This window comes from Anopheles bellator, chromosome 2 (genome assembly GCF_943735745.2).
Source record: "Anopheles bellator chromosome 2, idAnoBellAS_SP24_06.2, whole genome shotgun sequence".
Taxonomy (NCBI): Eukaryota; Metazoa; Arthropoda; class Insecta; order Diptera; family Culicidae; genus Anopheles; species Anopheles bellator.
Genome location: NC_071286.1, coordinates 32,593,664 through 32,610,261, shown reverse-complemented (window position 1 = coordinate 32,610,261; position 16,598 = coordinate 32,593,664). Strand labels below are relative to the sequence as shown.

Here is a 16,598-nt window from a genome sequence, read left to right as displayed (position 1 = left end):
TATCAACTTGTGAGGCAAACGCACAAATGGGATCGTGTCCGCCAGTGTCCATGCGGCGAACGATAAATAAATTCGCCACGACCCCAAGTATGATTGCAACACACCACTCCTTCTACTGTAATACCGAAAGGAAGGTTTTAAATATATTTGATATATATTTTTTCATTTTGCTTCTGGTAATAACGTAATTATCTTTGGTTACTCCGAAATTGCACACACGTACGTTGTGCTAGCGACTGAACCTTTTATCTTATGGCTACAAAGAAGCGGAACCCTAACCAAGCATTGAGGATAAATAATGCTCACATTAGAGGTTCTATTGCTCAGCAATGATCCTGCCGCTCGTCCATCTTTGCTTAGGCTAGTTTGAATTTACATAAAACAAAAATAGTAAAACCTAGTCAACAGTTAAAGTATGGCTTTTGCGCTGTGCTCTGTAGTGTTATAACGTAATTTGAACGACCAAATGACTGCTAAGCTATTAGTCTTTTTTCGAACATTTTTCTGAATATCATTCCGAAAAGCATCTCTTTGTCCAATTCCTACATCATTCCCGTAGATAGCTCACAGGTATGGGCTGCCTTTCCGGGAGCCCACCTCATCGTTTGCTGCAGTCTTTTGAATTGATGATAAAATTCGCAATTTCTGGTTTTCCGGTCCCTTCATAGTACCACCTCGACGTACTCATCTACACTGTACCACTAGGCCGTAGTTCTCACTCTTCTTTTGTCTTTACCTTTAACGTAAACCTTTTAAGAAAATAGTACATCTGCAAGAAGACTAAGTTATCGTTACCCGCGTTTGTACTTTGCCCTTCTATTCTGTAGTGTCTTTACGTGCATCTGATAAATACGTAGGTTTGTGCTTGGGTAGGCAGCGCTACTTCTAGTTTTGTTCTGTCCCCACTGATGTGTGCGGTTCCGTCAATCGAATAGTGTCACATCCGATTTTAAATTATATTAAAACGACAGACAAAAACCTTGGTCTCCGGTGAGGCCCGTTGCCTCAATCACCAATCCGTCACGTCCCGTTCTATGCCTTAGAATTTCGTGCCGGTTTCGGTGGTGGTGTCGGAGGTCGCTTCCGGTCGTCATAAACTCCTCCTAATCCCGCTAAACCGTTGCCAGCGGAAGGAGAAGAGTAGGTCGCAGACGGGCTCGTGTTGATCACGAAAATGTTGTGGTTCCGCGTTTCAACCACATCGTACGATGCGTTAACGGCCACAACGGTTGTTGCTGAAAGCGAACTGGGACCCGTTCCACTGTCCAGTGACGTCATCAGTGGTTTGAAGGTTATGTAATGACTTGCGTTAGTGGACTGTTGGGATAACCGTTGCTCGCACGGCCTAGATGAAAGATTGGTGTAGTCACTGTCGGTGCGTGTTTTTAATGGCAATGGAGGCGGCACTGCATCCTCCTCAGACGTGGTTGAATCGTTCGTGATGATCGAGTTCCGGTTACTGCTGCTTTCTGCCGAACCGATTGAATGCGTGTCACCGCTGGCTATGCCGTTGGTAGGACCACCTGATCCAGGTACCGTTTTGTTGCTCATCGTAGGTGTCGCAATACTCGGTGGTCTTGAGAGACGCTTCTCTTTCTCCACCTCCGATCGCAGCGGTCTCTTTGGGTGTAGCTGGAGAAGGGTCAAGCATAAAGAAACAAATAAGAAACAAGCTCGGCCACTTTCCAAGGATGCGTACCTCTTCGGTTAGTTCGAATACATGCAACGAGTTGGTTGGTGTTGTCGCCGTAGAGGATACCGTAACGGTGCCGGTTGAGAGAAGACTAATTGCCCCACCGCTATCCCTGTCGGAGGACATAACGCTGGAACTGTGCTCGCTTGTGGTCGATATCGGGCTGGTGTAGAATTGACTGTTGGAAACCGACAAACTGAGTGACTCACGATCCATCTGGAAAAGAAAACCATTTTTATTCATCATCATAAGGGCCCCATTTCGTATCTTCGCACACCCTTACCTTTCGACTCGATCGGCGCTTCGTAAGAGTTTTATCCTTTTTCGCCTTCGATCCGGGCGACGTGCCAAGAGATGTTCTGATGTCAACGTGGGAGACGTAAATAAAAATGAAAAAAATAATATAAAATGAAATGAAATCAACTTCTAACAGGAAAACTAAAAAACAACAAAAAATGCACTCTTTCTATACAGACAAGCCGGGGAAATGATGCAATGAAAACGAAGGAAAGTAATAGTCTCCCGAACAGCCACATCTAAACTAAACCCGATAGAGATTCGAGGAAAAAGCAGAAAAAGCAGAGAACGAAAGTGACGAAAGTGACGCTAAGGCGGAAAATGAAACGAATAGTCTAATGTTGGAGGAAAGAAAAAATATGCTGCGACATAATTTTCCCATTCGTATGAAGAATGTGTGACGATAGATCGAGTCTAAGGGGCGACCATCGAAAGGAGAAGAGAAAGAGCGAAAAAGAAATAGAAATAGTGGGAGAAAAACGGAGACAAATTGTTATTATTTGCAAACGATAGTTAGAGCAACTATGGAGCAGGAAAGTGTGCGGCACTAGGAACACTCCTGTAGTTTGAGGTTCAAACCCACGAGACGATTGTTTCTCAAACGGATTGTGGAAAGCAAACATAGAGAATGTACAGTCAATATTAGAAAGGCTACGCTCGGATGTCAAACTCGAGTTTTGCAGGTTTCCACTCCGCCGAAGGTCTGTTTCTTTGGAATGATACCGAGAGGAAGGCACAAAACACGTAAAACGTTAACACTCAGACTCACAGCGAATCATACGCTCTACACCAGCCGCTGAGTGGCATTGTCCTTCGTTATCAATTTCAGCCGCACTGAACAGCACCAGATATTATGTTGAAGCGATGAAAATTACGGATGAAATTTGGCGCACTCCGAGAATACTGTGTCTGTTTTGTTTCAATTGCTACCGCAGTGGCACAATTCTTAAAGTGCTTCTACATAAAGCGTAGTAACTGCTAGGAGCAGTAAGTTGGCCACCTCTGAACAAGGGTGCATCCAAACCCTTCCGCGTCCCTAAATATCACCAGAAAGTACTATCAGCGATCTTCGGATGGCACGAGGGCATTGTTTGAGAAAAAACAAAAACGAAAAATATTAAGCAAACCACAATGCGAGAAACTTGATTCGCGAACTTAGCTAAAACAAACGCAACACAAAATTCCGATGTGTTGTTACAAAAGCGTTCTAGATAAATATGTTCGCGTGTGTGCTACTGTAATGAGAGAGTTCCTCTCTCCGTGTCATGTGAGTGTACGGACACAAAAAACCAGATTGAAAACATATTAAAAACTAATCATACGCACTGCCTGAGCTTGGAGCCAATCTTGTTCGAAAGGTTGGAAATGATTTTACCACCCGTTCCGTTGGCCGTGAAGCTGGACAAACTTATTCGATCAAACTCGAATAAGTCACTGAGTGAAAGACGTTTGAATTTTGTGGGCCAATCACGATTTTTAACACGACACAGTTTTCGTTCAACGATTTCATGCCGATGGGTCGACGACGAGCAAAAACGCAATGAAAGGAAGGGAAAGGAAACATTTTTTCAGTGTTGATCATGGCGCAGGTGTTAGTCATCTCGGAAACGAGCGAGAATCAGTGGTTCCGGCCTCGCTTACCTCGCTAGATTGACCGTGTTAAAGTTGGCCAGATTGGCGAAGGTGTTTTTGAATCCTCCCGAGCTGGTCGTCGTTGGACGACTGTTCTGGTTCTTCGAGCTTCCACTGCTACAGTGCACAAACGATGGAAAGGAAAACCGGATGAGTAAAAGGTACCCAGCAGAACCCAACGAAGGGTTTGAACGTTTGACTAATGCTACTTACTCAGACGACCCGACACTGGCCTCCGACAAGCGACTAGAGTCCATGCTGATCTGCGGCACGGCCGAAATGTGCCTACGGAGCGTTACTTCTGCATCGCGCTCGATTTTTATGTCCGTAACCCGCTTGCCGTACTTCGCTTCCACGTTGGCCTGTATCGTGGCGAAACACTTTTCCAGCTGATCGTGCAACGGCAGCAAACTGGCCGGAGTTTTCATCTTATGCAATAGCAGCGCCACTTCTAGCAGTGGTATCTGGGAGGCGATTAGATCCTTCAACCGTGCCACCAGATGATCGTCGCTCGGATGTCGCTCCAGGTAGAGCGGTGTGAGGAATGCTTCCTCGTAGATAGGAATGCCACCGTTGATCGCTGCATCGACTACGCCCTTGATGATGGCACTGAGCGAATGGACAGGAATACGCGGATCGCTCTGATGCTCGAGCACAAGGTCGCGGATTGCCCGATTTTTCGTGTCCATCGTTTCGATCGCCATTTCAAGTGGTGTTATCTGCAAAGTGGGGCAAAACAAAAATATGAAATGAACATCACGTCAGACCAGTCGATCAACCAACGGTTTCCCTACCGTAACCGTTTCGCAGCACTTCACCGGGAACCAGCGTAGAATACCGGGCAGTGGGTCCGTTGTACGCATGATCGTCCGTTCGTACGATGTACTGGCGATGTCATCGGCACCCGCGCTACTGTCACGGATCGGTCTTGAAAACTGAAACTCACTCACATTGTTTGATTTATAAAATTTGACTATATTGGAGGCGATGGTCTGTGTGTTTTTATTCCCGAATCGAACGTCCTTGCTGAGCGGGTCCACCTTGACAATCTGCACAAACTGTCCCTCGCACTGCTGCACCTCGGGCCCAGGCGTTAGCGTCGTCAGCAGTTCGGCCCGCGGGTGCTGGCTAAGGATGCGCATGTTGAATGAACCGGCGTCCTCGTATTCGTTCCCGCGGTACACGAACGCTTTGTTGCGCAAGAATTCGGGAAAACCGAGCCCGAAGAACGTCACCCGGTAGTAGATCGACTCGTAGCGTGTCGTGCGCAGGATGTTTTCGTAAAACTGTGACATACGCTTGTACAACTCGCCCAAGCTCAGATAGTCGTACACTTCGTTCTCGTACTGTTGTGCCAACTCCTTGCACAGCTCAATCGCACACTCCCACATCTTGCCCTGGTCGAACAGTTTGATCATGCTCCGGTACAGCTGCTCCTTGAGCGTGCGGTGCGTCGAGAAGAGGTAGTGGCGCTTTGATTTCAGTAACAGCGACAACGGTGTATCATCCCAGTACAGCTCATTGCTGTGCAGCTTTAGCGTGTACGCCGCTTCGGTGAAGTTGTCAAACTCCATGTGCAGCTCGTACAGTTTGTCCACGTACCGGATGTACATCTCCTTGCGGTTCACGTCCGAGTAGAACTGCAGCAGACTCACCGTGCACGCCATGCGATTCTCTTTGCTTTCGTCGTGTATCAGACACCGGTACTCGAGCAGCTTCTCCATCAGGCGGGTCAGTATCTGCACACACTGGACACCGTACGTTTGTAGCGTGCTGTGATTGCTGCACGATTCGTGCATAATCTCGTAGAACAGATCTTTGTACTCGGCGTCACCGTAGCCGCCCTCGATGTAGTGGTCGAGCTTTTCGATAATTTCCTTCTCGAAGTCGTTGAAATTACCCTTGATGTGGGCCGTGTTGCGCTTCGTGTCGCCGTAGCTCTCCGTGGCGTACCGCGAGCTGTAGTACTCGCACTGCATCATGTCGAAGAATATCGGTATGGTGGCCCTCCGCAGATCCTCCTCCGGGATGAGGCTCATCTCGAGAATCGGCCCAACGAGACGCGGCACGAACATGATCTTGTGTTCGCCCAGATTGAACCACATCTTCCGGATCTCGAACACCGTCTCCCGCCGGATGTCCCGGTAGTTACTGCGGATCACCGACTGCTTCGTTTTGCTAAACATGTTCAGCTGCAGGGCCGGCTGCGTAAGGAACGTTATGGAGCACTGGAAGTAGTTCGACCACACCTGCTTCTCGAACGGGCTGAAAAACTGCTCCATTATGATGGCGGCAAAGTGCCGCAAGCTCTCCAGTATCACGGTGTTCTGGTGCATGATCATGTCCAGCCAGTCGACCGGGAAGACGGGCTTCGAGACGAGCTCCTGGAACACCAGCAGTATCTCGGTGAGAAAGTCCAGCAGATCGTAGCTGGTCAGGAAGCTGCGCACGTAGCACTGGTAGTGGGCCGTGTTCATGCTCCGAAAAATGCCCAGCATAATGGCCACCAGGTTTCCGACCAGCGGGTTGCTTCGATCCATCGCGATCGAGCTCTGGATGACCGTTCGCAGCAAAATCAGCATTATGTCGCGTATGTCCCCATCGATCGGTCCGATGTCTTCCACGCTTTGGAACAGCAGCTCCAGCATATTGTTCATAATATTTACGCACTCGGCCACCTGGTCCCATCCGGCGCGTTGTTGGAAACAAATAGAGCAAAAGGGGTTTTATTATAATGGTTCGTAATTTCGCTGCAAAATTGTTCATTAGATTCATTTGATTTGTTATTGTGAGCTTCGCCTCTATCGTACTCCAAACAGGTCAGATTGATCAAAAGCAAGGTGGCACTCTCGCTGCTCAAACACAACACTCTTGTGGGAAAAGTTTAAATTATTTCCAAACTCGAATAAAGACGGCAAAAGGGCACGCAAAACCGCTGGCGAAAGGCAAACAACTTATTATTCACTGCGAGTGTGTAGTAACATTGGAGGAAGCATTAGGCCGCGAAAGAAGGAAACACTGCGTTTAGATTTTGACCGGTTAACTAACTGCCATTCGCAAGCACATGGTGGTCAATAGGTATGTTTCCTAGTCTGGCGGGGAGTAGCTAAAAAGATAAGGCGGTTGAAGAATAAACAATAATCATAAAAGCTGTAGAGTACCTTTGTTTTGGCTGTGGTTTCGCGCGTGTGAAGCTGGGATTTGCTTTCCCCGAGCACTTTGGCCGCTTTGATAAGATTTTTCTCCTGCTGCCGTATGTCGCACATAAAGTCACCCTGTGGTTTAGCGCATCGTTACCCACCATCACGTAAGTTTCACCATCATCAACGTCACCACCATCATTAACACGGTTACACACCACACACCATCGTGTACCCCCCCCCGGGTTGTGTGTAGTGATCCGACAGATGGTGCAGAACCAGTGTGTACAAGTGTGGTTGTGATTGGTTCGTTTTTGTTTGTTGTGTTTTTGTATCGAAAATATATTGTTTTTTTATATGATTGATCGTTTCCCGTTCGCAACCAACCGAAACAAACGTTATGGTCATAAGTGATTCAACAAAACCGTACGCCCATATTGCCGGCCAATGTACGATGGCACAAAAAAAAGGAACAATAGAAAGGAGAAACATCGCGACGAGTGCGCAGAGAAAGTCGCGAAACAATAATTGACAATCACATCACAATATAGTAATATTGAAAAATCGACGTAGAAAAAATAGTTTAAAACGGAACAACAAGATAGCAAAAAAGAAGGTATCAAAAAAGGTCGAGGAATAGAAAATGGAGGTCGGAAGCAAAAAGGATGTGCACGTCGTAATGGGTGCAAAAACACAAATTGACGCACATGACGAATCAGACGAACGGATATAAATCCGTGCGCGGTCGGTGGGCATTGCACCACATTTTTTTCGGTACAATCCACATGTGTTCACATTTTTAACGGGAAGCAACATTTTCGATACAACATCATTGCGATCGTGTGTCGGATGTGGGAGATCCAGTCACCAGATGGACGGGTGGGTTGGTTGTCGATGGATAGTGTCGGTTTTTGATGTTTGTTTGTTTAGTGGTTTTGTGTGTTTTTTCCATTATTTTGTTTGTTTTTTTGTGTGTTCGAAATTGCACAAGTCAATGAGGAACGCGGCGAGGTTTGGATGTGGAAGGACGGGTTTGGCCGGGGGAGGATGTTTTTGGGTCGGAATAAAGGTAAAAGAGAAAAAGAAAATACAATTGTTAAACTCAGCAGGATTATTGAGATCAACTAGAACTACAAAATGACAGTTACCCTCAGTACCGATGGGAGTTTTATGCTTTAATGATTGATCATGTACAATGAAGTTACAGAGAATGTGGACGATAATTACTGTGGGTCATGGTGTTAACACGTACGAATCCTACTCCTTCACCGTGACAGCAAAGAGACGTTTGTGTTTAGACAAAATCTACATTTTGAACTTCAACTTGACGTATGCAGAATCTTGCAGTCTGATTTGAATACATGTTCGTGGCTAATGCATATATGGATGTGATTAAGTGGGAAGTGAATGGGAAGATATGAATTGAAGGGATGAGTTTTTGTTTTATCAAACAAATGATAAGAAATAAATGAGACAACAGACAGTAATGAAAGGAGCGAAAGGATCGTTAAAGGAGGGCAAAGGCTGTGGGGAAAATGATGTTCGTGTGTTGAAGGTGCGGTGCATCGTTTTGCACTGGTGCACAATGGAATGATGGCTGATGAATGATGTACAACCAGTTCTACTGGGGGTCCGTAAATTGGTGATTGTGAGGGCCTAGATTCGACCTCTGTGTTGTGAATATTTTCAATTGGAAAAATATCCATACCCAGAACGAACCCTTCCGAGGACTTCAATCGTCTGCAGGCAAGGGCTCGCGTGAAAGTGGGCTGATGGTGACAGTAAAGGTCTCATGCTTCGATTTGCAGTGATAGTAACACGACCGAGTCGGTTCCCCACCGTACACAGGGGCTGCTAGCGGGGCATAGTGTAGTACCTACTTCACTTAGCGGAGCGATGAAGTAATGGTGAACACCGGTGTCGGTGGGTGTGTATCGTGATGGGTGCGGCAAACAACAATCAACAAAACAGGCAAAACACAGGCAAACGGACAGCACACAGAGAGAAAGACAGTGAGAGAGAGAGAGTGAGCGAGTGTGTGAGAGAAAGAAACGGAGGCACAGAGAAAAGTGTCCGTCGAAGTGGACGGACAGCAGCACACATAACACATAGAAAGGGACACGCAGAGAGAGAGAGACGCACAAAACATAGCTCATGCAAACAAAACAAAAGCATCAAAGAGTGAAAAAATGCGACATTTTCCAGTTTCGTGGCGCACATTTTCCCCTCCCCACCACTCACCTCTTCCTTGCTTTCCAGCTTGTCCTTGATCTGCTGGCAGAACACGGGTAGCAGGATGGCGCGGCACTGGGGCAGCTTGAACAGCTTCGAATCGACTACATCCTTGATGCAGGTCATCTTCGACTGATTCAACCGCCCGGCCGGTACGTTCGTGATGATGTCGACAATCTTCTTCCCCAGCTTCAGTGGATCGTAAACCTGCATCAGGTCGGACGCAATGATGTGCAGGTACTTCAGCAGCGCGCCCTGCGATTTGAGCAAATCGTTCTGATACTTGATCAGCTCGCTAAACGATTCGAGCAGCTCTTCGAGGCTCGCCTCGAACAGCTCCCGATCCCGGTCCTGGTTCAGATCGGCAAACAGCATCCGAGACCGGATGATGAACTTCATGATGTACTGCAGATACTTGGTCGTGCGGTACAGCTTCTCGTCGTTCGCGTTCACCGTGTAGATGTTGGACACGGTACGATCCTTCGAGATGTTGTTGATCGCATTCCGAATGTCGGTCTGGACCACGTTGATAAGTTTTCTGCGCGGGGGAAAAGTAATGTTAGAGCTGGACCGGCAACGTTTTGCTCTGTACTTACTCGTAAGCCAGGGTGGCGGAGAAGCTTTCGTTGATGTACAGGTCCAGCACCGACTGGAAGTGCTGATACTTGAGATCGTACACTATTTCGATCAGCCGCAGCAAACACTCGAACACCAGCTTGTCGTACTTCGTGGGATCGTCGTTCGAGACGAGTATGTTGAACAGCGCGTCCAGAATGTCCTGCAGGAACTTGACCACCTCCTCGCAGCGTACCTTCATCAGGGCGTGCAACGATTCCTCCATCTTTTCTTTGCGCGACGACCAGTTCAGCAGCCCCAGGATGTCGACGTTCTGCGTAAGCTTCGTGCTGCACAGGTTCGTCTCGATGGTGAAACTATCCTTGGAGGCCAAACTGAAACCCTGGATCGCCGGTTTACTGCTACCGTTCGGTAGCTCATCGGCCAGCGATGGCAAGTTCAGGTAATTGTACTGCGACTCGTCGTCAAACTTTTTGTGATCGATCTTGTACACCAGCAGCGTGTGGCGCCGGTGCTGCAGCGTCGTACCGTCGTCGTTCATCAGGCGCACGAACGACAGACCGAACGGTTTCTCCGTCCGATCCTTCGCCTCGTTCGAGCTGCGGTGCCGGAAGGTGAACTTCAGATGGCACTGCTTGAACTCCTCGATCGGCACGTCAATCTTGAACGTTTCGCCCCACTTTGGCCGATCCTCGTGGTAGTAGATGACGGATTTGTACTCGTTGAGTGCACCACCACCGCCACCGTAGCTGATAACGCCCGGTATCGCCACACCCGCCTTATTGCACACGTACGCCGTCACTTCGATGTTTTTGTCACTGCTCTTCGAGCCCTTGGAAAACTCGCCCGACACGAGCGTCAGGTAGAGGTCGTTGCGCACGTCCCCCGGAAAGATCACCTCCGGGAACCCCATTTTGCGGGCGAACGCCACATTTCCCAACACCAGGTGCGGATACTCGTCACGCACCTGCTTAATGTCACCGTACAGAATATCGACACTGATCCAGATGGCCGCATCGCTCTTCTCCCCCAGGTCCTTATTGGTAATCAGCTTCCGGAGCGTCGTCTCCAGCGGCTCCTTTTCGCACGCGATGAATGGCATCTTGAGCTGGGTGTCACTTTTGAAATCTTCCGAGCGTTTGATGATCGGCTTGAGATCCAGCGTCGCGACACCGAACGGTCGGCGCATGAGGTGGTCGAAAGCGCAGGACGAAGAGGACGTGCTACTCGCAGTAGCGCCACCGGTTGTACTACCCCCGGCCGCGCCCGGTGACCCCGGGGTACTCATCTGTGCGGTGAGGTGACTTCGGTTTATCTTGTAGCTCCCCGACCCGGACGAGTTGGCCATGCTGCTGCGCCTCACGTCCGTATCCTTGCCGTCCATCGCGCCGATCCGCACGACGTACGCCACGAGAAAGATGCGGTTCCGGCTCAGATCGTTGCCGGAAAGATCGGTAAACAGCACCTTGATGTTGTTGAACTGGTCCAGATCTGCCGCCATCCCCTGGCGGCTCCACCGGACCACGAAGTTCTCGGTGATGGCCCGCATCTCGTCGCCATCGTACAGTGTGAACATAATCTCCGTATCCTCGCTCAGCCGGCACACAAAGTTGTGCACCGACAGCAGCAGGTTGTGCGAGTGGCGGTTAACGATGTCCAGATTGCGGTTCTTGCTGTTGGCCGTGCTGGCCCGCTTGATACGGTCCACTGCGTTCAGGTGGTGCTCGTACAGCTGCGTCGTGGACGTGCGCTCGATGTCCAGTATGCTGCCGCCCTCGTCGCGCACGATCATGTCCAGCTGGAGGATTTTGTTGCCCGTATCGATCTCACTGGTCGCCTTCAGTTTAATGTTTTTCATCTCGTCCACCGGCAGATTGCCGGACAGTAGCTGCGAGCGCAACCGGATCAACTCCAGCATTTTGCTCTGTAGCTGCTTGAAGCAGCGATCCGTCGAAAGGTACAGACTCCGGTAGTGGTACTGCCACTCTCTCAGCACCGTCGTGATTTCCTCGACGATCTCGCTGCGCTGGATGACCAGTTCGCCATCGCGAGAGGTTCTGCTCTCGACCGAATGGACGTACGCCTTCGGGAACACGCCGGACACGCCGGAGCTGCTGTTCTGACCGTAGTACCACTGGCAGGACTCCTGTTCGATCACCACCGTATCGCCGACGTCCAGATCGATGTGGTGCTCCTTGCCCGGGGCATTGTAATTCGCTTTCGCTGTTGACGGAAACGAGAAACAAACCAAACTGATCAGTATCATCGTAACGGTGCCCCTCGGGACCGGGACGGCGCTCCGGCGAGATTAGCGCCAAGCGGTGAGACCCGACCCGGTGGAATTAGGTCCCGCCTGACCTTCGGTGCTTATTGTAGAAAACATACACCCGAGAATTAACGTGCCTGATTCCATCCGGGACGCACCGAGTACACAGTAGATGTAGGCTAATCCGATTCCGGCAATGTTGCAAAGTACATACATGCAGGAACTTTTCAATCGGACACCACCATCCGACCGACTGCATTTCCCCGAGGGGGCCGCCAGTGTGTGAATCAGGCAGAGAAAAAACCCGTGGCACGAAAACTGCTCGCGAAATATTAGGGACGCATCGGAGTTGATTGAACAAGATTCAATTAATTAATGCATAGCTCGGTGGGGACAAGGTTTAAGTGGACGCAGCAGCAGTGATGATGGTCACACTGGCTGCTAATAATATGCTCACGGTATAAACATAGCACAACCAACGCTGCTACTAGAATGGGGCCGGCCAGCAATCACCGTTATGGAAATAGCGCACCGGATAATTCCAGTTAATCCAGATAAAACAGCATCCATTGAACGCTGAAAATGCTGGTTTATAAACCAATGTTTTCTTTCTTCAGAAACATTTATGTGGTGAACGATATTTTACATACTTGAAAATTGAAAGAAGCATCCTTTTGAGCACATTTCATTTCCGTAGAAACAATCCAAATCGTGGTTTGTACAATAATAATCACCTCAAACACCTCAATCCGCTTCGTTGGAAATGCATAGACATGCGGTGCCAAATCGGGCTCGCAAATGGTTTCCGATTCACGGGAAACATCCCTCACGTCACGGTGCTCCAAATGGGATGCCATATTGCCACAGGTTTAGCAGTTTACGGAAAACCCGGCCACGTACCGTGACCAACCATCGGTTACGGGAGTTATTTATTGACCAACAGTACAGAGTGTAAACGGTGGTAAACATGGAAGCAAACTAAGATAGAACGATCCGGCGCGGTGACTCCATCAACAAACAGTGACCGTGAACGGATGTACAAACAGACTAAATAACGAGCCGGATGACAAATTTAAGCGAATTTTCGATCCGTCCACTGATAAGGTAGCTCCTCCACGTCTTCATAACTCTCAACCTGCACAGGGACACACTTCAGTTTCACTCCAGGGCAGAGGTTTTCATTGAAGCGGTTGAAATCACACTTCTTTGATCAATCTACGGCAGGACCAACCAACCAACTTCCAGAGGAACCACCAAACGAAACTGCATCGTAATTACAGAGATTTGCTCACGTTGCTCGGACCAGGTTCCGTTGCTTTGAAGTGGTGCACGTGGCGCACCCAGGTTGAGGCAGAGAATCGTAGCCTGTTCTACTACGGCCACGTTTCCTTGCTTGACTGCATCGCACTGCCCTCTGGTAAGTTCAATTTTAATTTTGTAATTTTTTAAAAAATGTATTCACGCTAAAGTACATTCATCCATCCATGGCCAGGCACTTTGTTTGGCGATCTGAGCCCAGTTGAAAAGGCGAACGAATGCACCAGTTGGGCGCCAATCGGCCGGAAGAAGTTGCTTGAATCACGGTGAAGTGTAAAGCACCGTAAATGCTAACGTGCGGGCTACGTCCCAGGCTGCACCACCGTCGAGTGCAATTAAGGGTAATGGGGCGCGATGCGCACAGCAGGAAAGGGATGAAAGTGCATCGGAGTGGCATCGCTTATGAAATGGACGATGCCCGATGGAAATGCATCCTTTGCGTGTGCAAAACGGCGAACTTGCGCGGATCGGTGTGCATCCTTCATCATCCACTGTCTGATTACGTTGCAGACGCGATTGATTTTACCGTAACATTAATTCCGGTACTGTCGAGTCGAGATCAGAAGGAATGTCTTGGGGGTACTTGAATTATGCATTTAATTTTTAATTTTTAATTTTTAATTTAATTAATTTAATTATGCATGTAATTTGAACAACATTCATAGTCTACTGCGTCTTTGATACCGATTATATTGTGAGTGCTGCTGCCCCACCAACCACAGATTCGGATCACGAGACACACCGCATCATAGTGCATCGACAGAAAAGTGAAAAAGCTAAGCATAATTACAACATGGTCTCAGTAAAATGATTACACAGCAACTGAGCTGATTGGCTGACCGACTCAGCTACTATCCAGGTACATGAACCAGGCAAAGCAACTTTCTAGCCAATGTCGTGGAGAGTTGACTAAACACCACCTCATCCATTAATGTAGGTCATCAACGAAAGTGTCTCTGTGCTGTGACCGACACCACTCTTGCTGGTGTCAAACGGACCTTCGGCCGGACGGTCCGACTGCTCTAATAACCCAGATAAGCCTCTCTTCACAAGTCAGCACTTCAACCAACGCTCGTGACGCAGCATATCCATCGAATGGATTAACATATCAGATGTTATGGTTGCAGCACAAATCAGTGACCGTGCTGCTGCGGGTCTATTTTTACCGGCTCACCGCTATCAGAGGTATTCGAGGGACGGAAGGTAACATTCTTGGGACAGACCCAACAGAATTTGACAACAGAAAGCAGTACCCAGGATCCCTCCAGCTTCCACATAAAATAATCTTGGAAAGCACCCGCAACGATGATCTGTAGCAATGGCCCACAATGGAGGGATATGTTTTGATCGCCGAAATGAAATGCCACCCCTAAAGATGTGGTCATGCTTTCGTGAAACCCTCCCACAGTGAGCATCACATGGCCACCAGCGACCAACATCAACAACGTGCACGCTATTTTTACGATGCCCCAAAGAGCCAAGCGCGACGTACATACGCGATGTTGGTTATTTATTTACGCTGAAGATGTACTCATTTTCTCTGTTAATTTTTCGGTATTTACTTTTCGACATCTGCTGCTGCCTGCGATGCCCGAAGGCAGGTCCACGCTGCAGGCGTTTTTAAAGGAAGCCCTCTTCGACTTACGAACGCCAACGATAAGAATCGCGCGCCTACCAACGAACCGCGACCGCGAACGACTCTGCCGTGGCGCGAAACGTACGCGGTACGCAACAAATGTGGACATTGTCGGCAACTATCTGTCGCCGGTGGGTAGGCCTCTTGCGAGAGATTACCGGTGGCGGGGCCGCGTGCATTGCTCATCCTTTTGTGGACACGCGCCTTCGCGGCGGTCGGTGTTTTACGCTCTATTTCCATCGGCTAACAAGGTACGGCTGGCCACCGTGTCTAAGGAGACAGGCACGTCGTCGATTAGCGTCGATTGGTTGGTGTCAAAAAACACTACAATTTCAAAATTAGACAAATTAACGGCCCTATTGCTTGTCTAATATATTCATAGTTTTTTGACAGTTGAATACGGTAGCTCTCGTAATGATTTTTTTTTTCGAATATTTTAATCATTTGCATGACACTTATGTGCGGCTTCGTGTCCGTGTTGCGGTGAAGCAGCAGCTGTTAAATATTAATTCAATGAAGTTAATTCAGATGTCCTCGGTTTGCTCTCAAATCGCGGTATAACGGCAGGTCACGATATGCCCGATAAGCAAATATTTGAATGAAAGCAAACACTGTACACATAATGTCCGGTCCGGTAGCACATAAGCCCAATTACACCTCAATGCTCCCCGCAACAAACCAGAAGTTCAACGAATGTTGCGCAAAAGAGAAAATTTACAGATTTTTTCGTGCATATCGCTCGGTTAGCTATAGGGCATGTGCCGAATCTGCTGCCAACGGGTTATGTAGACGGCGTCGGTTGTTGGTTTTAAAGTGCATACACCACTTCAACCAACGGCATGGTGCTTCATGGTGGTTTGACGCAAGTTCTGTTCTGCTTCCACCGGAATGAGTTAGAAGAGGCAAAGAAAGCATTTTTCAATTACCATGAGTAGACCGAGATTAAATACAGCCAATCCGGAGTTCCCGCGTTCCGTTACGCTTTAGTGCACTCCAAAATCCGGTTTAGTGCCATGCGGAAGGAACCCGCACATGGTTTTATCTTCCTGCAATGGTTTGCCACTGCAGACGTCGTCAAGCTATCACAGAAATCGCACAATTATAATGATTTCAACCATGAAACACTCTCGCTCGGAGCCCATAACAGTTCATGGAGCTGAAATCAGCTGAGTAAAGATATGTTTGAAGTCACAGTCTTTTTCCACCCATTGAGGAGTATGTCAAGAATTAAGTGTGCAGAAGTGGCTCAATTGCACAACGTTGTACGATCAAAGAAATTTTACCATATTGTACGAAGCATAACAATAGTCTAACATAAAGTCCCGGTGGCATTAAACTATATATAGTGTATATATTGTATTAAATGGATTTGCACCAATATACAACGGAGTATTAAATGAGGCACTGAATATGCAACATAGCGCCTTCAGCGCCTCATTTAATATTCCTTGACAGAACACGGATCAACGATGGAGGCTAGGCTAACGATGTAACGGAACGCGCGTTTGCCGGTACTTTGCTGTCTCCATGCAAAGCTTACAAGAACCCAAACGCCTGTTTGGGCGCATAAGACGAGAACCAAGTGAATCAAATCTACTGCGGAAAGAACAACAATTGCACCCTTTCACCGGATGGCTCCAGGCTTTGGCCTAGTTATTTTACTTCAGTAACCTATTCTGGCTCGCTTACCGGAGTGGCGATGCAAATCGCTTCGGTAACCGGGCAAGCTCCTTACTGCGTCTGCCGGCTGACTGTTTTTTAAACTTTCCACTTTCTACATGACATTGTTTCACTTTCATAATGGCCAGT

At 48.2% G+C, this 16,598-nt stretch overlaps 1 protein-coding gene across 1 annotated transcript; it reads right to left on the bottom strand.

Moving 5' to 3' along the window:
- Positions 1-6: 6 nt before the first annotated feature.
- Positions 7-11,836, bottom strand: LOC131207396 (dedicator of cytokinesis protein 1). The gene is made up of 10 exons (XM_058200008.1): positions 9,591-11,836; positions 9,004-9,532; positions 6,784-6,897; positions 4,417-6,300; positions 3,836-4,341; positions 3,632-3,739; positions 3,317-3,424; positions 1,977-2,052; positions 1,700-1,909; positions 7-1,632 (listed from the first exon to the last, which is right to left on the bottom strand). Exons 1-10 carry the CDS (start codon positions 11,834-11,836, stop codon positions 1,033-1,035), a joined length of 6,381 nt encoding a protein of 2,126 aa, XP_058055991.1. The 3' UTR covers positions 7-1,032.
- Between the last annotated feature and the right edge of the window lie 4,762 nt (positions 11,837-16,598).